General features: G+C 61.0%; 3 protein-coding genes across 7 annotated transcripts in view; all 3 read right to left on the reverse strand.

Moving 5' to 3' along the window:
* Positions 1–74: 74 nt before the first annotated feature.
* On the reverse strand, positions 75–12662 carry BRPF1 (bromodomain and PHD finger containing 1). Of its 3 annotated transcripts, none has more exons than XM_032698862.1 (13): positions 12030–12662; positions 10201–11160; positions 7704–7860; positions 6465–6596; positions 5990–6118; positions 4715–5027; positions 3473–3787; positions 2080–2367; positions 1842–1989; positions 1159–1295; positions 948–1066; positions 686–840; positions 75–621 (listed from the first exon to the last, which is right to left on the reverse strand). In XM_032698862.1, the coding sequence occupies exons 1-13, from the start codon at positions 12623–12625 to the stop codon at positions 417–419; spliced, it is 3654 nt and encodes a 1217-aa protein (XP_032554753.1). In that variant the 5' UTR covers positions 12626–12662; the 3' UTR covers positions 75–416. The 3 variants fall into 3 exon arrangements, with proteins under 3 accessions (XP_032554753.1, XP_032554755.1, XP_032554754.1); XM_032698864.1 differs by having other exon boundaries at positions 75–600; positions 3473–3784; positions 12030–12661; XM_032698863.1 differs by having other exon boundaries at positions 75–600; positions 12030–12660.
* A 624-nt stretch (positions 12663–13286) lies between these two features.
* On the reverse strand, positions 13287–20167 carry CPNE9 (copine family member 9). The gene is made up of 21 exons (XM_032698899.1): positions 20038–20167; positions 18527–18567; positions 18396–18442; positions 18087–18190; positions 17825–17864; positions 17678–17680; positions 17181–17257; positions 16903–16966; positions 16699–16802; positions 16514–16618; positions 16101–16142; positions 15926–16001; positions 15801–15854; positions 15639–15700; positions 15312–15358; positions 15050–15231; positions 14729–14856; positions 14511–14613; positions 14379–14436; positions 14141–14214; positions 13287–14024 (listed from the first exon to the last, which is right to left on the reverse strand). The coding sequence occupies exons 1-21, from the start codon at positions 20112–20114 to the stop codon at positions 13872–13874; spliced, it is 1641 nt and encodes a 546-aa protein (XP_032554790.1). The 5' UTR covers positions 20115–20167; the 3' UTR covers positions 13287–13871.
* Positions 20168–20616: 449 nt separating this feature from the next.
* The window catches only part of MTMR14 (myotubularin related protein 14), a 33083-nt gene continuing 32426 nt past the window's right edge, over positions 20617–21273 (reverse strand). For all 3 annotated transcript variants that reach the window (XM_032698889.1, XM_032698888.1, XM_032698890.1), the window contains one exon: positions 20617–20982. In XM_032698889.1, coding sequence (XP_032554780.1) covers positions 20805–20982 — 178 coding nt within the window. In that variant the 3' untranslated portion in view covers positions 20617–20804. The remainder of the gene's footprint in view (positions 20983–21273) is intronic.

Genomic DNA, 21273 nt, shown 5'->3' on the forward strand with positions numbered 1-21273 from the left:
GCGCGGCCGGCGGTGCCACACGTGTCCCCCCCGCTCCCGCCCCGCCCGCAGCGGCCGCGGCTCCGCAGCGGAGGTTTATTTTCTAAGAATCAATAGATTTTTCTTCCTTCAAAATAAATACAAACAACGTCCAAGCGCGGGGCCGGCCGGGGGGGCTGGGCCCAGGGGTTGGGGGCAGCACGGGGGGTTGGGGGCGCGGGGGCCGCCCTGGGGCACGGCGGCGGCCGGAACAGCATCCCGAGGAGCGGCAGGCTGGAGGGAGCGGGCACCGGGAATGGGAGAGTGGGGAGGGCGTGGGGGGGCCGGCCCCACCCCTCCCAGTTCCCTATCCCCCAGTGGGTGCAGGCCAGCTGCACGGGGGTCCCCGAGCCCCGTTTGCCCTGAGATTCGGCGGGGGAGCGGCCGGTGGAGCCGGCTCAGTCGCTCTCGCTGGAGTCACTGCTCTGCTCGCCCTGCACCTTGTTGCGGTGCTGCATGGCGCGGTGGTAGGCGATCTGCACCGACTTGCGGATGTTGGACTTGCGGCCCTCCAGCATCTTCTCCTTGTCCAGGTCCTGGTTCACCCCCAGAGGCACCAGCTTCGTCCGGGGCAACCACTGCCTGCGGGGAGCAGGGGGCCACCTCGTTTGAGGGTTACAATCGTCTCTGGACACCCCCCCCAAAGCCCCCGGCGCCCCGGCCTTACCAAGTGCGCTTGTTGTCAAAGAAGAGGACAAGGTAGAGGTGCTCGCGTGCTTCCTGAGTCATCTGCTCCCCCAGCTTCAGCACCTCCAAGGGGGGCACGGGGATGGGGACACCGTGGTGGAACATGCCTTCCCGTGGCATCTTGGGATCAATGATCTGCCAAAAGAGCAGGGGAAGGCTGAGAAGGGAACGGGGACCCCAAGAGCCAGTCTGCAGGAAGGGGACATGAATTTTGGAGGCCCCGATGATGGGCAGGTACTCACCAGTGCTGGGTAGGAGGGGTACCCCCGGCACTTGGCCCACACCAGATCCAGGGCGTCCAGGGAGGAATCTTCATCCTCAGAGAGCCACCCCGTGCCGCGCCCCATGCCCTTGCGCACCACTGTGCCAGAGGAGAGGGGAGAGAGTGATCAGCTGCGTCCCCCCAGGTGATGGTGCCAGCCAGACGTGTGTCTGCACAGCCACAGTACTTACTGCCGTGTCCCACGCCTCGTCCAGTGCCCACAGAGTAGGACTCATTCTCCGTCCCCGACGTGTCCTCACTGCTGTCTTCCGGGAAGTTCACTCGGGAGAAGGAAGGTTTCCCTCTGCCCTGCTTGGAGGGTGTTGTGCTGCGGAGACAGGGAGCAGAGCCATCAGTAGGAGTCATGTTAAGCTTTCAGAAATTGCTTCTGGGAGGGCCAGCCTGGTGGGACACCAGGGCTTGTGGGCTCCAGCTGCTGGCCTCGGCACTGGGAAGGACTTGGCAGGGGTACAAGGCAGAAAGGTGGGATAGTGCTTCTGCCAGGGTGCCAGCCAGACCTCCACCCAGTTTCATGCAGGAGGACCCAGATGTTCACTGATCAGAATTAGAGGCACAGGCAGGAACCTGATGGTGCTGGCAGCTGGAAGGGCAGTGACAGAGCAGCTGCTGTGCCAAGAGGGAATTCTCCAGTTCATGCTCCTTGCTAGCCCTTTGGTGCACAATCACACCTTTAGGTTTTACATTTAAAAAGGTACAAACCCTGCAGAATTCTAGGGATTAGCTGGGAGCAGCAGGAGGGTGAAAGAGACAGAGACCATGAAATGGGCTCCTCGTCTGGCAACTCGAGGCCAAGAGCCACCGACTGACACCCCGAGCAGCACCAGTGTCTCCAGAGCTGGGCCAGGGACAGTACCTGGTGCGGTCTGAGGCAGCGCTGCTGCTGCTGCTGCTGCTGGACTCTGAGTCGGAGCTGCTCCGAGGAAGATTGCAGTCGTTGCGGTACACCAGGAAGCTTTTCTTCACAGGCTGGTTCCCGCTGCTGAAACCGTTGGCTGGTAAGTCTGAAAAACACCCCATGAGAAGAGCGTTACCACTGCGCCAGCCCCTGCCACACGCTGCCAGTGGGGCCACGGCTGCCCGGCTGCACCCACCCATGGGAGCGTCCTCCGCAGACTTGTCACTGTCACTGTCTGAGCTGGAGCTGGGCCGTGGGCTCCGCCCTCGCTTCCTCTGCCGCTGGGAGGACCCCATTATTGGGAGCTGGGGGGGCCCAATGGGGCTGTTCCCGTGCCCAGGAGTGATCTGGCTGTCTCGATTCTTTGGAGGACGTCCCGGACGTTTTGGGGGCCCTGCAGTTTTAGGGTTCTTCTTGGAGAAGAGCACTGAGGTCCTCCTGCCAACTTCATGTGCTGGGGTGGAAGAAGAATTGGGACCCAGACCTGGAAGAGGAAGAAGGTGTCAGCTGCAGCCCTACTGGCAGGAACTGCGTGGCAGTGGTGTCAAGAAACAGCTTCATTTCTTGAGAACATTATCTTGGAAGATCCTCCATCCCGAGTGCTGCCACACCTGCAACTTCAGGGTCAAACTTTCCAATCTGCTGACAGTAAAAGCTAGACAGGGACATCAAAGAAGGGCCTGAAAGACAAAGGTCCCTGCTTGCAGAAGAGCCTGCTTTTCCTGGTGATTAGTGGACAGGACTGGGATGCAGAAGTGACAAACCCCTAGTGACACCTGGCAGCTCTGCCTGGAGCTTTTTCTGTGTCCCCACAGACCCCAGCTCAGCATCTCTGTCCAGGGAGCTGGTAGCTGGCCTGTGTTTGAATCCCAACCCGAGAGAGCATTTGGAGCTCGGCAGTCAGTACCATTGCAACTCCCTCTCGTGCCCCCAGGCAGGAAGGGACGCTGAAGTCAGTCTGCTCCATAATGCCCCTAGAGAACCCCACAGCATGGCTGAGCTGGCAGGGCCTGGCAGGACGAAAAAATCCATCTCATGCCGCACATCACACAGCTGGAACTCTCAGTCTCTGGGACAACATCCAGTTCCTTGATTGACCAGGAGACAAGCTCACCAGGTGAGCACTGACTGTGCTGTGAACACCAGCAATCTGCCAACCCTCCCCAGGGGCAAACACACACTAGGCTGCAGCTGTTCCAGACACTGAATGTGGTCTCCTTCAGCTGCCAATCCCCCCTGCTTGGCTGGCATGGCTCACTACGAACTACTCAGTGTGTGCCATCCTCAGAGGGGCAGACTGGGAGGGAGCCTGGGGAGGCATGACATCATACTCTGTACCCACATCTTTGGGAGAGATTACAGGAAATGAGGAATCCCTGCATGGGAATGGGAGATAAGGGACCATCCCGCAAGAGGCCACCTGCCCCACTCACACAGAGAAGTGAAGAGTGAGGTGTGTGTGGGGAGCTGCCCACACAGCCCTCCAGCCTCAGGATGCACCTGGCAGGGCAGCTGCTCCCCAGCCAAGCCAGTCCAGAGGCAGCTCTCCACCGCTCTCCAAACTGGCAGTGTTTTGGAAGGAGCATTACCTTTGCCAGTCTCCTGGCTGCTGCTCTCCTCTGCAGCACTGTCTGTCTGCAGGTCCTTCTCACAGGGGTTGTGGGACTGCATGACTCCCCTGGCAGAGGAGCTGTGCCGCTCCAGCCCGTCCCGGCCCAGGTCCCGCGGGTGCGCGAGCTTCCGCCGGAGGACTGTGATCTCCTTCTTGATCATCTTGGCCCGCCGGGACCGTCCTATGCTCTGCTTGCCCGCGTTGACCTCATCCAGCCGCTCCAGCAGGATCTTCAGCTGCTCCTCCAAAGGCAGGTGCTTCTGATTCTCCGAGAGCAGCAGCCGCACATCTTCTGGGGGAACAGAGAGGAGCAGATGGATGAAAGAAATCAGGAACTCATTGGAACTCCTCTACATGAAAGGGCATTGGGCAATCCAGGTTCCCTGCAGAAGGGAAGTAGCTGACATGGCACCAAACACCTGTGAATCCTTTAGGGAAGATACCCTAGAAGACCTGAGAGGGGGAAAACCAGCTAGTTGGGACCACTGGGGAAAGCAGGCTGATCAGCAGTATGGAGGACACCAGGGTTCTCATTGGCTGGAGAAAGGACACAACAGGAAAAAAAAAAAGGGAACTGTAACAGGAAAAAACAGAAGTCAAAAGGATCCTGAAGCATTACAGAGCAGGGAAGTTCCCCTGTCTGAGCCTGTCTTGTGCTGAAGCAGGGACACGGGTACCCTAAAAGGACCCTTCTCTGACAATATGTTCTTGGCAGTGCTCCCCAATGCCCAGAGACAAGCAGGACTACAACCACAGAGTATGGGGTATCTGGAGCAGTGTGGCAGCCAGCAAAGCCCACAGCTGGGAAGGGAGGGGGAATACACAGCTCTGAGCAGGGGGAGTTCGTCCTTCTAGCCAGGCAGCACAGCAAGAGCCTCAGCAGCTCACAACCAGTGCTGGGGATGGGGCGAGTGACTGTACCCTGACATGGGCCAGAGAGGCCACATCCTGGGCAGACTCCTGCTCTGACCAACAGGAGGACAAGGGACCAAGGGACTGGCAGGACACACAGACAAACTATTGCCTAGAACCAACTAAGAGAGCCAAGAGGTACCTGGCTAGCAAAGTCCCCATCTCTCCAGGAAGTGGGGACACACAGCCCAGCATCCAACTGAACTTCCCATGGGAGGCAGCTAAACAGACTCTCGGGTGCCCTGACTCTGCCCCGGCTTTACCTCTGAGTAGCCCTCGTACCCTGGGACAGGGGACAAGTACCCACCATCCTCAATGTCTTGGATCTGAGCCTCTTCCACCGTTACGCAGTGGGGGAAGTGCATGCCTGTCTCGAAGTCAATGCCCATCTTCTCGGCCTGCCGGCGAGCCTGCCGGAGCACGGCGCCTCCCTGCTCCCGCAGACGGATGGCTGCCCGGTAGAAGATTGTGTCTTTGGCATTGTATTTCAAACAGTTGTTGATGATCAGGTTGAAATCCTCCTCAAAGTCATCGAAATTCAGATAACGATAGGCTTCCAGGTTTTGTTTCATTGTCTGAAAATCCATCGGCTTCTTGATGTGATCCAGGTAGTCTGGGACCTGCATGAGGAGAGAGCCAGAGCTAAAGGCCCAGGAGACAGTTAGCAGTACCTGCTCCAAGAAAACAGTTGTTAGAGGAATCAGGTATCGCTTCCTGTGCTCTGCTCAAATGCACATCGGGGAATGCCATCTGCTTTTGCAGCTTGAGGAACAGTAACGCCTCCGGATTAGGGAGCCCATGTGCTGTCTCAACCTGTGGATACATACTCTGAAGTGTTTTTACAGGTCCAGCACAGATGGCAGCACCTTGTCCTCTCCTCCTGCCTGCAGGCAGCTGGGATCCAGTATGCTACGTGGTGTTCCGTGGGGACAGAGCTGTAAGCGCAGCCCCTGGGAGTGAGGGTGAGTGCAGACAGGAAAAACAGAGCCGTCCAGGTGGCAGCACTGGCTGCAGGTGGGACACAGCCTTCCTCCCTGTTCTGCTGAGACGCCTCTGTGCTGACCCGCTGCTGGTGCTGTGCAGAGCCAGCATGGCCCTTCCTATGTCCCCAGGCTGGAACTTGATGAATCTCAGGAATCATCTCCCCTGCCCACAGCAGTGACAGTTTGGGGGTAAAACCCATCCCTGTGCTGAGTCAGTCACCTGGCAGAGGCCTTCACAAGAGGACAGGTAAGAGCATGCCAACTGACAAGGGCTGGCATTTTGCCTTTCCCAGTGGGAATCCCCAACTGCTCACAGATCCCAGGGTGTCACCAGTAACACACACAGAGGAAGAGCCAAGTGCTGTGCTCCCAGCCAGCACCAGCTCGGCTGTTCTGCATTTGGCTCACCCAGGAGGAGCATTGCTGTACACCCCCCTCGGGTGAGTGAAGGGTGCTAGGATGTGTGAGCCAGCACCAAGCTGCTCAGGGAGCTTCTGGACCAGAGCACACCCTGGGCAGCCCTTGGCACGAGCAAGGGACAAGTTTGAGTGAAGCAGAAATCTGGGGGAGAGGGTTCTTACTTCGTAGATTTCTGTTACCTCAGACAGAGGGACCGGCTCGCTGAAGATGTTGCCTGTGTCTTTCTCCTGCAGCTGCTCAAGCGTCTTGCGGAGGAGGATGAGGAAGGGGGTCAGCTGCATTTCCAGTGCCACCTGCTGGACTTTGATCTGAAACAGAGGAACAGAGCGGGGCTGAGCCCCTGCCCCCACCCAGACAGAGGGAACTGTCCCCAGGGAGCAGCGGTGCAGCCCTGCAGGACAGCAACCCCTCTACTCTTCTCACTGCGGGGCAGGGACTGCCCCTCACCCCCATCTCTGGGGATTGGAGGTGTAACACCAGCTCCAGCACCTGCGTGTCCCACCTGCACCTTGCAGAGCAGCCACCTTTGCTCAGAGCCGCTGGGACAGGGCACAGCACGGGCGAGGGGACCCTGGCACACACCTACAGCACTCTAAGGAGCCCCTACTCACGCCCACCCCAACGGCTCCCCAAGGAGGGGCAAACAATCGTTACCGTCTCTCTCTTGAGCTTCTCCCGCTTGCGTATCAGCTCCACCAGCAAGCGCGCGCGCTCGAGGTCATGGCGGAGGCGCTGCCATGACTTCAGCTGCTCCTTCAGGGCCCAGTTCTTATCCTCAGTGTCTCTCTGCAGGAACATCAGAGACCATGAGCTGATAAGAGATGTGCTCCCATCTCCACCTTCCTGACCATGTGTTGGGGATCTTCCATGGCAAAGGGAACCAGCCTGACCCTGTTGGTTCAGCAGAGGTCCCGGTTCCCTTGCTGTAACCTAGGCAAGTGACTCAGGAACAGTCTCACCAGAGCTAAATACCTGCCCCTTGGTCACCACAGCCCTTAGGATGCCAAAAAGCCACACCCCGAGCCTCTGGAAATACTCTTCCTAACATGACCGACTGCCTGCAGCTGCCCAAGAGATCTGTGCTGCTGCTCAGAGATCCAGCAAAGTGCAATAGGGCAAAAAAGGAACACAGCTCTGTTTGATTATACTTCTGGAGCACCAAATAAACAACAAATTTTTATCTTCCTGTAGCCAAAGATGAGCAGAAGCAGTCTCAACTCTTCTCCAGAAAAAAAAAAAGAGAGGGGCCAAAGGCAGGAGAAACCCCTGCCCAGTCACAGTCATCAAAGGGCTCAGAAAGAAAGATTTAGAGCTCAGAAGGGGAGCCAGAAGAAAAATCTTCCTCTCTGGCACCAGAGACTTCACATCTGTGAATTGCTGACTGTGGGCTGAGGCAGACACTGGGCTGGAAGCAGCACCCAGAGGGAATGCTCCTGGAGTGGTATCAGAAACTGTGAGTGAAGCCTTGGTTCCTTACAGACTGCTTTTGAGATCCCCAGCCATCTCTCTCAATGCTGGCTGACACAGCAGCCTCATACTAGAGCCATTTCTGACAGGTCTGCCATTGCCACCGGCCAAATGCAGGCACGAGAAAGGAGCTACCTTCTGCGTGGCAGCCGGAGAGCGCAGGATTCCCTCCCCGTGGCAGGCTGCCAGCGGCCTCACTGTCTGGCAATTCTCTGAATGCTGAGAGCGGAGGAGAAGGTGAAGCAGCAAAAGCAGCTGGGGCTGCCCTTTCCTCATCTGAGAGCTCAACACCCCTGACCCCCCTTCTGCACCTGCAGGCACCACATGCAGCAAAGGCTCCGAGCCCACAGCTCCGAAGGTGAAGGAAGCACACGCACAGCCAGGGTTCCCTGCAGCCCCACAAGCCCCAAAACAAGCAGCCCTTACCTGGTCGCAGTTCCTCTGTGACTGCAAGTGCGTCTGAAGGCGGCGGAGCAGGGGGACACCATTGCGGGACTGTCTCTTTAGGGTCCAGTAGCTGTGCAGCCTCTGCATGAACTGGCTCTTCCTCTGGATGGTTAAACGGTTTGTAATCTTACTGAGTCTGAGGAAAGGAGAGGAACCACAGAGCCCATCAACACGGCAAGCCTGGATGCTACAGGAGAAGCCCTGGCTGGGGGCAGCTAAGAGCAGCTGCTGAGAAGCAGCTGCTGAGAGCAACTAAGAAGCTCCTCAGAAAGAGAACACCCTTTCCCATGGCAGGAATTTCTGTGACACCAAGTCACACAGAGTAAACACAAGAGAGGATGCCAGGAAACATCCAGCCTTGCCTCTCCATAACAGACTTTTCCTTTCTACCTCCTGTCAACTTTTGGGGAAAGCCTAAGGCAGGCTGAGCCAGGTCAGGCTACAACACAGCCAAATCAGGGGCTGGAACCTTTAACAGCTCCCACAGTCCCTGAGACTGCAAGTGTTACGGTGCTACCCCAAAACCATTATTTATCTGTCTGAGGGTTGCTACCCATGACAAAGGGCCTGGCCAAATGTAACCAGAGAAACTCAAGCCTGGCAAAGCATGAGGAGGAAGCAGGCGGCATGAACACAACAGAGCTCCCATCCAAGACTACCCTAAACAGCCCAAAACACCACAAAAGGGATTTCTTACTCCCCACAACAGCAGAAAGTCTGGAGGGGCTGGGACAACCTCATTCAGCAAAGTCAGACAGAGACGCCCTGCTAGCACGGAGCCGAAGGGACAAACCCCCAGCATCTCCCTGTCTCACAGGGACAGCTCTTCCCATGGGATGATCCGACCTACATCAGCCTCAGGTGAAGAGGCTGGGGATGGCAGCCTCATGTGCCATCACCAGCCAAGCACAGCTCCCACAGGAAGACATCTGGCATTCTGGCAACAGCCCTTGAAGAATAATTAATCCCAACAGGAAGGCCTGGGGAGAGGTTAACAGCTTCTAGCTCAGTGTGGGTTTCACTGTGAGCTCGATAGCAGCAAGAGTCTACAAACTGCCTGCCAATGTGTCCACAAGTAGGAAAAGAGACCCTGGCTATGGAGCAAGCCCCGAGTGAGCAAAAACATAAGGCTGGGACACAAACAGACCGTGGCGAAAAGCCAGCAGCCTTGTGGCAGAGACCTGCCTCCTCAGGTCACCAGAACATTGCCCAGAGAACACAGCCCACATGTGCTCCCCGCTGACTGCAGAGGAGATAGTCTTGAGGATCCGAGGGCTGGATGGTGTCCTGCAGGGAGGAGGAGAGCTCAGCAGCTCAGGGGGTGGCTCAGCTCCCACCATGGGGAGGAGGATTTTCCAGCAGCTCAGGAGGCGGTTCAACTACCATGATGACAAACACTTCTGTGCCAAACCTGCACTTCAACCGTGTGATGCCTGCTGCAGGGTGACAATGAGATCCAAAAACACCCTAAGATGCCCTGACGTGTTTTTACATGCTGCTGAGGACACTCAGAGTTATAAACTACACTGACAAATTCTGGCAAGGCTCTTAAATGCTCTTGTTTCAGGATTTGTATGCGAGCCCAACAATCCAACCAGAGCAAGACACACAGCAGTTATACTTGTAACAACAGGGTGTTTGCACCCCTGTGAGCCCACAGAGTTGTGATGTGACAGAAACACAACCCCTGGCAAGGCTTCAAGTACCTTTCCAACAGCTCCTGTGCTGTGGAGCCAGCCTCGGGACCACTGTGCCCCTTGGCAGGCAGGAGTCCTGGTGCTCTCCAGCCACCCCTCCTCGCAGGCAGCCGTGCAGAAGCTTTCAGCATCCACAGCTGCACAGCCCTGCTCCAACAGGCAGCCCCGAGTAGACACAGCTGTTGCTGCACCTGGCACAAAACACTAAGGAAGCCCAGCAAGGGGTACACGGCTGCTGGGATGTATGAACTGTGCTCAGCAGGGCACGGGGATCCCAATCCCAGACCTCTCCGCTCCAGAGCCAAAACAACCCCTGAGATTAGCCCGTTTCCCAGGCCTGAGTTGCTCCCGCACTTCTGTCATTTGCCTGGCACAGCCTCAGGAGAAAACGGACTTCAGCAGAAAGGAGAGCAGTCCCCTCCTCGCTGCCTGATTTACTCCAGTGCCTGAGGTCAGCACAACAGGAAAGGAGTGCTGGGAACCTCCAGCTGCTTCCTGACACATCTGGCCAACTTCACTCTCTGCTGTTAAACTAATAGCAGCTATTTCCTGCCCCACCAAGGGCCCAGACACCTTTGTGGGGTAGCACATCGCACAGCCCTGCCTCTCTGCAGGACTCCCAGAGGAAACCACCACAGCCCTCTGCAACAATGAAGTGAGAAACACCTGTGCAAAAAGCTAAGGAGAGGAACAGGGTAATGTCTACATGGAAAGCAGGACAGGAGGCAGGGAGAAAAGGAGAAATCTCTCCTCAGTCCAAGGAGGGCGGTGGGTCGTACCTGTGAGGGGGGATGCAGGGCACGGAAACCACGGGCGCTGCAGCCCGTTTCTCTGCCAGAATCTTCCGTGCCTTCTTCATCTTGATCCTAGACTTGGCCTTGGCTTTTTTGACTTTCTCAGAGCTCCAGCCCTTTCCCTCCTCTTCCTCCTCCTCCTCCTCCTCTTCCCCCTCACTGTGGGAGAGGGCGGGAAGCCTGCGCACAGAGCCCGGCGGTGTGTGGATGTCGCAGTAGGCGGTTTTGCGCACGCTGAAGGAGGTACCATTGGCACCTGTCTCCCGGACGGGCTCCATCTTCATGTACAGCCCGGCCTGCTGGGCGCAGGTGACGTGGAAGGCAGTGTAGCAGTTGGCTTTGTGACACTGGATGCAAGCCCCGGAGCCGCGCTGCTTGCAAATGTAACAGGTCAGCTTCCAGCGTGCAGGCGGGATGTGCTCGATGCTGTCAATGGGCTCCAGGAAGACGGTGTTGGCAAAACACACCTCCGGGATCCAGAGGGCACAGACCACGTGTGCCCAGCGCCCATCGTCTGTCTGCTTGAAAGCCCCCCCCTTGTTTGGGCAGAGGGCGCAGTCCACAGCGCGCGAGGGTGACTGCAGGCACCGTCTGCAGAGCCACTGTCCCTCGGGGATGTAGGGCACCCCGTAGCACTCCTGGTGCACAGCCAGGTTGCACATGTCGCAGAAGAGGATGACGTTGCTGTTCTGACACTCCCCATCGTTGCAGATGCAGCAGACGGCGTCCTCGTCCACCAAGGCGTTCGGGTCCCCCTTGTTGTGGCTCTCGAAGTATGACTCCTTTTCCAGTCGGTCCATCAGGTACTCAAAGATCTCCTGGGGAATAGGACTCACTCCTTCATTCTTCCGCCGCTCATTCATGATGTCCAGCCAGATGTAATCCTCCTCATCCATGTCATATTCCACCTCCTCGTCCAGCTCCTCTGCCGACTTCTCGATGTACCTGGAAGGACAGCATGGGAGAGTGAGGGCATGTTCGGCACAGCTGGAGCTGCTGAAGCCCAACTCCGGGGTTTGGCTGTGGCTGAGGGAACATTTTAACACTCCAGCCAAGCCATAAGTCAAAATAAAGAAACAAGGACAAGGCAGGAATGTGCAGAAGTGCTGCTGCACCCTGAGCACCGCAGCGGCACAGCGGCACCTTGCAGACAAAATAACACTGGTCTAAGGAGCAAGGTCAGGCCTTGGAGACTCGTCAGCGCAAGGCAGGGGCCTGCACAAGCCACCCAGAAGGTGCCAGTTCTCTGGAGACAGCAGCCTCATGACCAAGACACGATAACCAGGCAAGGACGCACCACGTTTTGTTAATTCTGGAGAGGGGGGCTGTGTTAGCGCCTGCTTGAGGTATTACCTTGGGCAACTGTACTGACCAAACCTCTCACAGAAAACCGTAGGACGAAAATTAAGAATTAAGCCCACAAACAGACCTACAGGTACACTTTGGTGCTGAGGGGCTCTGGAGCTCTCCCAGCATATCTCCAAAGAGCAGAATAGGAGGCAAAAGGACACATTTGGGTTTTGTTATGACTGTACATGCTGTTCCAGCAAGGAAAGACCACAGCAATCAAACTGCTGGTAGTGACTTAAGCAGCAACTGAGAGCTCTGTGTAGACACACAGATCCCTCAGAACTGGGAGGTGATGCCAGGCAGAGCCCCAAGAGCCTGAAGCCATGGGACAGCGAGCTCCACGGGACCTGGGATAGGCCATCAGAGGCCATGGGCAAGCCGCCTGCACAGAGCCAGACCAATTCCACCTCCAGACCCCGGGCACAAGCCTGGGAGCCTCCTCACACCCCAGCCACGGGCAATACCTGTAGTATGAGGTGGGACGAGGTGGGGCATCGGGGGTGTCCTGCTCCAGCTCTCGGTACACCACCTCGGGCAGCTTGGGGGTGGTGCTGGCCGAGGCATTGTGGTGATGGTGGTTGGAGTCCTTGCGCTTCTCCTTGTTCTTGTGCTTGCCAGATTTGGGAGGGACGCTCTGCGTCTCTGTGTTCTCCTTATTGCTCCCGTTCTCAGGCACCTCCTCGGGAACGTCCTCGTCCTCGGACACCACGTCGAGGTTATCGAAGATGCTGATGCGGTGGACGCGGCCGTGCAGGTCCACCTCCACCATGCGCTGGGCCTGGGCGTAGGTCATCACCTCTCGGCCGGGCGACTGGGAGGTCTCGGAGGGACTGGGCGACTGCTTGTTGGCGGAGCGGGCCTGGCGCCCCTTCTTCTTGTGCTTGCGCAGGGGGGTGTGCTGGGGCGGGGGCGGGTTGTCGTGGTCATAGTGGTAGAGGTGGTACTCGATCCCGCTGTAGCTCTTGTAGATCTTGCGGCAGGTGCCCACCGGGCACTCGTAGGGCGGCTTGGTGGCCCGCAGGTTGTGGCAGAAGGTCTTCACGTCGAAGTCTACGCCCATGGCGGGGCCGCGGGGGGCCGAGGCCGGGCCGGGCCGGGCCGGGCCCCCGCCCCGCCGCCCCCTACCCGGGCCCCGGCCGCCCTGCCCTGGCTCCCCCCTGCCCGCTCCCTGCCTGCGGCGGCGCTCCCGGCGCGGGGCCGCGCTCAGCGGGCGGGCGGCTCCATGGGCGGCGGCAGCGGCGGCGGCGGCGGGCCCGGGCCGGCCCCAACAATGGAGCTGCGGCGGCGCCTGGCGCGGGGCGGCCGCTGGGTAAAGCGCCGCGCCGTCCCTAGCAACCGCACTTTCGCCACGGCACGGCCGGGCGGCGGCGGCGGCGGCGGCCGAGAGGACAGAGGGGACGGCGGCGGCGGCAGCGCGGTGGGGAGGCCACGTGGGGGCGGCGGGGCCGGGCTGGGCCGCGCTGCGCCGGCGGTGGCGAATCTGCCGCCGCGAATCACAGACCCCGTCGCCACCCGGCCCCGCCCCGGACCGGCCTCCCCTGACCCCCCGCACCCCTCCGGTCCTCTCGGTCCCTTTCAGTCTCCCCGCTCCCCCTGGTTCCCCTGAGTCCTCCGGCCCCTCGGTCCCCCGGTCCCTCCGGCCTCCTCGGTACCACCGAGTACCCCCGATCCCTCCGGCCCCCTCGGTGCCCCCGGTCCCTTCGCCCCAGCACGGCAGCAGACCCGGTTGAGCAGTTTATTTACAGTCGGTAATGCGGTACAGACCCGCCTGCCCTCCGCCCCGGCACCCCCCGGCTGCGGGACCCCGGGCTGCGGGGCGGGCCATGGGGCAGGCCGGGTCAGGCCGCGGGAGTGGGGACGCAGGCAAGAGAGGGGTGCAGGCAGGAATGGGGTGCAGGCAGGAACAGGGTGCCCCAACGAGCAGCAGGGTTGTGACCCCCGGCAGGCACCCAGGGTCAGCCTTGCCCTGGGACAGGCGCCAGGCTGCCCTCCTGGGACACACACACACGCACTGTGGCCCCCCAACTGCCCGGCCCCAGGCGCTGGCCCTGCCTGAGGGATGGGACTGCGCGGTCCGAGCCAACCCCACCGTGCTGCTGGACATCAGGGCAGCCACGGACATCCAGCCCTGTGGTCTTGCTGCCAGAAGAGGGTCACAGCCCCGTTTTCACCAACTGTTTTCACCAACTGTAGCAGCTGATTATCTGCCCTGTGGGGCCACATCTCCATGGCTAAGCCCTGGCCACTGGCACAGGAAAGATGACACATCCTTGCCCCACCAGCTTATCCCACAGCTCTTGGAGGAGCTACTCAGGGTCTGCCCGGCGGGGTTTGATGTCACGGGTCTTCATGTAGGAGAGCAGCTGCTCAGGGATCTCAGCCAGCACATCCTTGGCCAGGCGGGCCATGCTCAGCACCTGGTTGCCCGAGTCATCCACGTAATCCCGAAATGGCACAAACTTTGAGGGCAAGAAGGTTGCAGCCCAGTTGGAAACAACCCTGTTGCTGTGGGGGATGAGTGAGGGGGGCTGAGCATCTCTTGCCCATGGGGGGCTGGGCTCAATGCCAGTGTTACCTGTACAATGTCCCTCTCAGCGAACCGCCCACGGGAAGACAACCGCACCTCATCACCGTCCAGCTCCTCCATGGCTGAGGGTGACAGCTCGTGTCACCGAGCCTCGGTGAGGTGAACACCGGGGATGGAAACACCATCCCTTTGGATGCCAACACCATCCCTTTGGATGCCTTTGGGGTCCCGGAGGAAGGGACATGCTTCCATTCCCCTTCCATGGTCTCCCCAAGTCCCAACTCACCCTCAAACTCAGCCGGACCCACTCCCACAATGATGATGGACATGGGCAATGCGGAAGCCTGTGGAGCAGAGGCAGGGTGTCAGCTGGGGTAGTGCCCAATGTGGGGTGAACTCACAACAACAGTGCACTTACAGTGACAATGGCCTCCTTGGTCTGCAGCATGTCGGAGATGACACCGTCAGTGATGATGAGGAGGACGTGGTACTGTGAGCCGTCAGTCACCTGGGCAGCCGTCCTACGGGGACAAGGGATGGGGTCCCTCCAGCACCCCACTGGTGTGGGGCAACTGTCCCTGCTGCGGGACTGATGACATTTGGGGATGGCAAAGGGAAGAGTCCCCTGGTGCTCACCCTGCCACCTGGTTGATGACAGGGGCGAAGTTGGTAGGACCGTAGAGCTGGACGGTGCGCAGGCTCTGGAGGTAGGACTCCAGCACACCCTCAATGCCACAACAGCTGGGGTTCTCTGCATTGTTGTTCTGGGGGACAGGGATGGGCTCTTGGAGGGAAACCACGGCTCCCGGTGTCCCCCAGGCTGTGGGATTCCAGGGCAGGATGTGGCCAGGGTGCTTCCCCTTCTCGCCAAGCTGCTGTGGGCACCCCACAGCCAGCCCTGCCCCACAGCTGGAGGTCTGGGTTCACCCTCAGCCCTGCCCCATAGGGAGGGCGTACCAGGGGGAACTGGTGGGAGATCCTGCCGTCGGGTGGGACTTTGGCACCGAAGCCGTAGGCAGGGAAGAGCTTGTCACTGTCGTAGTCCTGGATGACCTCCCCCACTGCCTTCAACGCCAGGGCATAGGCACTCAGCTGGTAGGGGCTCACGTAGTGCAGCGAGGTGGGCTGTGACGGCAACCCTGCAACACAGTGCCTGTCGCACCCACCCCATGGCCAGCCCCACAGCGATGGTGACCCCCCAGACACCAGCTGTACTCACCGTTGGAGGCCGTGAAGTCGATGGCGACGGTGAAATTCAGCTGTGTCCTTGGAGGGGAGAGCGAGGGAGGCTGCCGGCCCCACGGCACGGGGATACCATCTTCCAGCCCCATGGTGTGGGTGTTCCCCCACCTGGACCCATCGTCTAGGCCCCCCCATCCCCAGCCAGCACCCACAGCCCAGTGCCACCGTCCTGCACCCCCTCCCCAGCCCCACTGTCCCCTTGTCACCCTCAAGCTGCACCTTTACCGTCACCACCATCCTTGCCCTGAGACCCTCACCCACGGGGGGTCTCAAGGAGCCGGGGGGCTCCTGGCCCCCCACTCACCCGCCCCGGATGTAGTCAACAAAGGTGAACTCGGACTCGACCGAGAAGGAGAGCAGTGTCACCTGCGGGCACAGGAGATCAGACCCATTGACCCCGGCAGGCGCAGCAGAGGGAGCAGCCCCAGCCCCCCGAAGAAAGGAGCCCCAGGAACGCCCCACTCACGGTGCCGGAATTCACATATTTCTTCTTCTTGCATTTCTTCCGGGGATTCAGCACCTGCGGGCACAGGGGCGGGTCAATCGCAGCGTGGGCTGTCCCCCGCCCCCGCTCCCAACCCACAGCCCTACCTCATACACTGTGAACTGACTCTGTGCTCGAGACAGCTCCCGGTAGCTTGTGGCAAATTCCCCGATGAAGTCGTGGCTGCGGGGGGAATGCGGGGTGGGCATGGAGGCATGGCCAGGCACCCTGGTGAGGAGCACCCCGGGAAATGGCAGCAGCACCCCGTGTCCCCTGCCTCACCTCCCATCCCGGTCCCAGTCGTACACATCTATCTTCACCGTCCTGAAAGCAAAGGTGGGCAGTGGGTGAGCTGTCAGCCTGGCAGGCACAGCCCCTTTGACCCCTTGTCTGGGGACACCCAGCCCCTCAGCCCACCCCACAGCAAACACCCTGCCTGCCAGCTGCCAGCAGAGCTGCCCTCCCTGCCCAGCCTGCGGCTCTGCTGGGAGGGAAGTGGGAAATTTGAGTCATGGGCTCTGGAAAGGAGAGGGATGATTCTGTGCAATTTGGGTTGCAAAAGAGGAAAAAAAAGCCCAGTTGGGACCCAATTCTGAGCTGCTTGTTGCTGCAATGGGGCAAAGCCCACAAAGAACTGCTCATCCCCTGCTCTGGCCCCACAGCCCCTGTCCCTCTCCCTATCCCTGTTCCCATACCTGTCATAGTCGCCGTTGCAGAGGGCACGCACAGGGATGGTGAAGGGCTGCCACACCGGGTTGAGTGTGTTCTTCACCACCTCTGTCTTATGGCAGATGGTGAAACTGCGGGGACAGGGCAGGGTTGGAGCACACCTACTGGTGATGCCAGCACCCTGCCCACCCTTCCAGGCCCCTGTGCTCACGTGCCGTCCTCGTTGCTGCGGTAGAAGACGAGGAAGGGGTCAGATTTTCCAAAGAAGTCCTTCTTGTCCAGCTTGTTGGCACACAGCTGCATTGTGATGATGTCCTGGGGACAGGGACTGTCACTGCCAGCCACCTCCTCACCCCAAGCACCAGCAGCTGCCTGTGCTGTGGCCATGCAGCCCCCTCCTCACCAGGACACTCACCCGGCAGTTGCTCAGCTCCTCAGCCAGCAGCAGGATGGTCCCACACCGTTTTCCTGGGACCCCCCTGGGGCCAGAGGCACCTCATCAGCTTGGGGACAAGGAGGACAGGCCAGGGGCAAGAGGTGGGGTCAGGGTTGAGGCTTGTGTCCCACAGCTGGTGCTTGGCAGTGTGACCAGAGTCCCCAGAGTGCAGGACATTCAGGGAGGGGTCTCATGGGGCAGGTAGTGGGGAGACAGTGTGGGACCCATTCCTCACCCCACCATAGGGTGTGACTCACGTGAGGGGTCTCTCCAGGCGTCCCCGCTGGGCCCCAATCACCTCCCCCAGTGCCACAAATGCCTGCCCCAGGAAGTCCTGTGCCCCAAACACAGCATTGTGAGACCCCACAGGGTTTTGTCACAGTCCCTCACCACCCACATTCACCCCTCACCCTTCCAACCCATCCATGGGACCTGCCACCAGTTTGTCTCAGGGCCACTGCAAGTGTCCTAAATCCACACTGTGTCCCGAGAGCCACCTCCCAGCCCAGGACCCATTGTGCACCCCCAGGACCACCCCAGGTGCCCACTCCATGTGCCTTGCACTCATTCTGTGCCCCCAGGCCCAGTCTACAGCCCTGGACCCATCCTGGACTCCTTGGGCCACCCTTCATCCATCCTGCCGTCCAAAAGCCACTCCCATAGAGTGTCCTGGCCCCATCCTGCCCCACCACGCATCCCCATGAGGACTGGGTTACCAGGGCAGAGCAGGTGCTGGTGCATGACGAGCACTTACCTTCTGCCAGTCCCCACGGGGCATGGAGAGATGGAAAGTGGGTTAGAACCTTCGAAGGGGCACCTGTTCCCCCTGGGATAGCACCCACACTGGGCGCAACCTCGGGGTGTCCCACCACATGTCCCTCCCAGCACAAGCTGTCCTCACCTGCTTTAAGGCAGAGCAGCTCTTGGAGTCCACGTTGTAGCTGGTGTGGGAGAGCAGAGCCCTGAGCTGGTGACTGCGGGGGTACGCCGGCACACAGCCCAGCTTCCCCACCCATCTGGGCTTTTCGCCACTGTATCCTTATTTATTATCTTTATTTATTTTCCTTACTTATTGTCCTTATTTATCGTCCTTATTTATCACTGACTTGGTGCTTTATTGCACCCTGATTGGAGCCAAGCCCTTCCCCGGCCACTCTACTCACACATCAAAGCGGAGGTTTTGCTTCTCCTCAAAGTAGTAGTCGAGGACGAACTTGCGGACAAAGTCGGGGTTCAGGGTGTTGTCGATCACCTCAGTGCGTCCGAACTGCCGGGAGAGGGGTGAGAATGGCCCCCCCCAGGACCCCTCCCCATCGCAGCTGCCTCGACACTAATCCCGGTGGGGGATTAGCGCTGCTAGCGGGGCTGGATCATTAGCATGGACGGGGAAGGATCATTAGCGTGGACACGGGTGGCCATATGGGCCCGTTTAACCCAGCCAGGGATTAGCCAGGAGCAGGGGCCATGCTCACCTCCTTCCACTCGCTGCTCCCTGAGCCCTGCACAAAAAGGACCACCACTGCGGAGAGAGGAGCAGAGCCAGGCTGCTGTGCCATGCCGTATCTGTGCCATGCCATGCACCCTGCTCAGCCCTGCCACCCACCTGGATCAGACTTGGAGAAGGTGTCCATGTCCAGCAGGTTCCTGGGGAACAGAGCCAGGTGTGAGCCACCCTGAGTGCCACCCACCCGGCCCTGCAACGGGTCCCCACGTCCACCTCCCGATCATGGGCCAGCACAATGCCAGAAGGCCGTGCTGGCACCCGTGGCTTAAGAGCCCCGGCACTCCAGGGAGACACGCTGGCTCCCACCGCAAGGTTCGGTGGGACAGCGGGGTGAGCGGCGAGCAGCGTCTCCAGCGCTGCTGATGATTGAACATGACAGGGAACCCATTTACAGGATGAAACCTTCCCCGGTGCCGCCGGCGCCGGCTGAGTGCCCGCCGCGCCCCGGCAGCAGGAGCGTGGCTAATGGTGGGGTGCAGAAGTGAGAAGAAAGGAGGCACTTGGAGCAGGGGCCGGGCAGCCGGAGGGCACCCCCCGACACAGCTACCGGCAGAGCGATTGATCGTCGTCCTGTGCACGGTGTGACGCCGGAAAGTGCCGGGGGCTGCGACCGGCTCTGCTGGGATACTTCCCGCACCCCCGAGGTGTCAGCACAGGGTGGGTGCACGGCCAGGGACTGCGGGCTAAGCCAGCTCCCCTGGCCCCAGCGCGCAGGAGAGAGACCCCACCCTGCACAGGGCTGAGCCATGGGGCTGGGAAGCCGAAGTCTGCCCCTGCCCTGGACTGTCTCCAGGTGCGATCCCCGGTCCCTGCCCGGAGCTGCCCGGTCCCCTGGCCCTGCAGCCCCTCTGCCTGCTGTCCGTGGGGCTGGCAGCGGGAGCCGGGGCTCAGCCGCAGGGAGAGGGTAGGGCAGCCCCTGGCCCGGCCCAGAGTTTGCAGGATGTGCTAGAAGTGCCCACCCGGGCAGGGCGCTCTGTGCCACAGGAGCCGCCCAGGAGGCTCCTGGTGCCGATCCCTGCGGGCAGGACCCCCGGGCGCGGGCAGCGGTGCCTCCGGCTATATTTAGCCGCTGGCAGATCGGCTCAGCCACGGCCGCTTGCCCCACGGACCCCGATCAGGAGCCAGGGCACCGAGCAGCCCCTCTCCCGCAGCCCTCGTCCCGCCATCGCCAAGGCTGCCCCGCTCCCGTTGCTTTGCACCGGGCTCGCCGAGTCGGGCAGAGCCGGGCAGCCGCTCACAGCCAGCGCCGGCACCCTGCGCTCCGCCAGCATCACCCAGGTCCCACAAATCGCCCCGAGCGGGGCCGTCCCGCGCCCCTGCTCCGGCTGAGGGCAGCAGGTCGCTCCACGCAGCCGTGCCCGGTGCCAGCATCCTGACCTGTCCCCACGTGTGGCAGCAGGGCAGAGGAGCGCTGGGCACACACCGTGGCACCGAGAGCTACCCGGAGAGCGAGCACGACCCGCAGCCCACAGCCCCCGGAGCCAGGGGCTGACCTGCGGGTAGCGGGACGCGGCAAGCAGCCACGCAGCGCATCCCGGTGGGTTTCGCACCCACTCCTGTCCAGAGACCAGCCACCACCCGCCCGCTCCCCCGCCCCGTTCCGGGCTCACCGGCAGGACACGGTGAGCTCCACCTTGGTGCCCGGCACGCTGCCGGTCGCCGGCTCCAGCGCTCCCGGAGCCGCCATCCCCGCCCGGGCGCCGCCGATGCTCCGCGCCGCCTCCTCCCGCGCCGCCGAGGAGGCGCGCCCGGGGGCGGGTACGGCACGGGCACGGCACAGACACGGGCACGGCACCGCACAGCTCGGGAACGGCTCGGCTCAGGCACGGCTCCGCAGAGGAACGGCACGGGCACGGGGCGGCTCAGCACAGGCACAGCACATCTTGGGCACGACGGTCCTCTCCCGCCGGCACCGCCCCCCCGGGCACCGGGGGCGGCTCAGCCCCAACTCCCGGCCCGGCTCCCCCGGGACCTCCCGCCCGGGGCTGCGGCCTCAGCTCTGCTCCCCAGTCCGGGGCAGAGGGGGCTCAGCCCCCATCCCGCCCTCCCGGTCCCGGCTCGGCGTTATTTCGGTGCCGCCGCTCCCGGAGCGTGGGCCGGGCTATTTAGAGTGAGCAGCGCCCCCGGCAGAGTGGCTCCCCCCACGCCGCCCCCCGCCCGGCCCCCCGCAGCCCAGAGAGGAGGCAGGAGAGGGCACAGCTCGGGTCATTTACTGCAGAGACTCGCCGAAGCCCCCGCACCCCCCAGCCCCAGGCAGGGGGGGGCCGGCGGCGGGCACTGGGTGCAGCAGGTGCCCGCACCGAGAAGGGGGTCCCAGGACTCTGCAGGGGGACTCGCCAGTCCCGGTTTTCCAGGCAGTGGTCGGGGAACGCTGTGTTCAGAGGGTGCTGCTGCCTCTCAGTCCCACGCCCCTTGCGAATTGCTCGAGGAGGCCACCGATGGCCCCTGAGGGGCTGGGGGGCACGGCCTTAAGGCCGATGGTCCGGCTGTAGCTGGCCAGAAAGGCGGAACGCACTTCCTCCAGCCGGGACTCACGGTCGCTTGCCGACACCAGCCTAGGAGAGAGAAGGGGAGGTCAGTGATTGCAGCCATCCCTACCCACTTCCCAGCTCTTACTCCTGACAAAGGGCTGGCAGCAGGGCTGGATCTCTGTCCACAGTGCCAGCAGGTCTGTGGTGCTCAACTGGCTGCAGTGGCTGAGGCTGTGCCAGCCCCAAAAAGCTCTGTCTACAGCAGCTGGTCCCACTGCCCCCTCATCCAAGCCACGGAGCTGCTCACAGCCTCCTGCTCCCCCCAGGTCTCCTCCTTCACACACACCCCCTCCCCAGTTTCTCCCACACCATGGT

Source organism: Chiroxiphia lanceolata, chromosome 11 (genome assembly GCF_009829145.1).
Source record: "Chiroxiphia lanceolata isolate bChiLan1 chromosome 11, bChiLan1.pri, whole genome shotgun sequence".
Classification (NCBI taxonomy): Eukaryota; Metazoa; Chordata; class Aves; order Passeriformes; family Pipridae; genus Chiroxiphia; species Chiroxiphia lanceolata.

What these genes read in the sequence shown, in the direction of transcription:
- BRPF1 (XM_032698862.1), bottom strand. Translation starts at nt 12,625, where the DNA reads ATGGGCGTAGACTTCGACGTGAAGACCTTCTGCCACAACCTGCGGGCC. An exon ending in AGAAGCTCAAGAGAGAGACG is followed by an intron (nt 6,119 to 6,464) that starts GTAACGATTGTT and finishes CCTCTGTTTCAG; the next exon opens with ATCAAAGTCCAGCAGGTGGC. An exon ending in CAGCCAGGAGACTGGCAAAG is followed by an intron (nt 2,368 to 3,472) that starts GTAATGCTCCTT and finishes TTCCTCTTCCAG; the next exon opens with GTCTGGGTCCCAATTCTTCT.
- CPNE9 (XM_032698899.1), bottom strand. Translation starts at nt 20,114, where the DNA reads ATGGCGGCTCCGGGAGCGCTGGAGCCGGCGACCGGCAGCGTGCCGGGC. An exon ending in CGCAGCAACGAGGACGGCAC is followed by an intron (nt 16,619 to 16,698) that starts GTGAGCACAGGG and finishes CTGTCCCCGCAG; the next exon opens with TTTCACCATCTGCCATAAGA. An exon ending in TGCAACGGCGACTATGACAG is followed by an intron (nt 16,143 to 16,513) that starts GTATGGGAACAG and finishes CTTTGCTTTCAG; the next exon opens with GACGGTGAAGATAGATGTGT.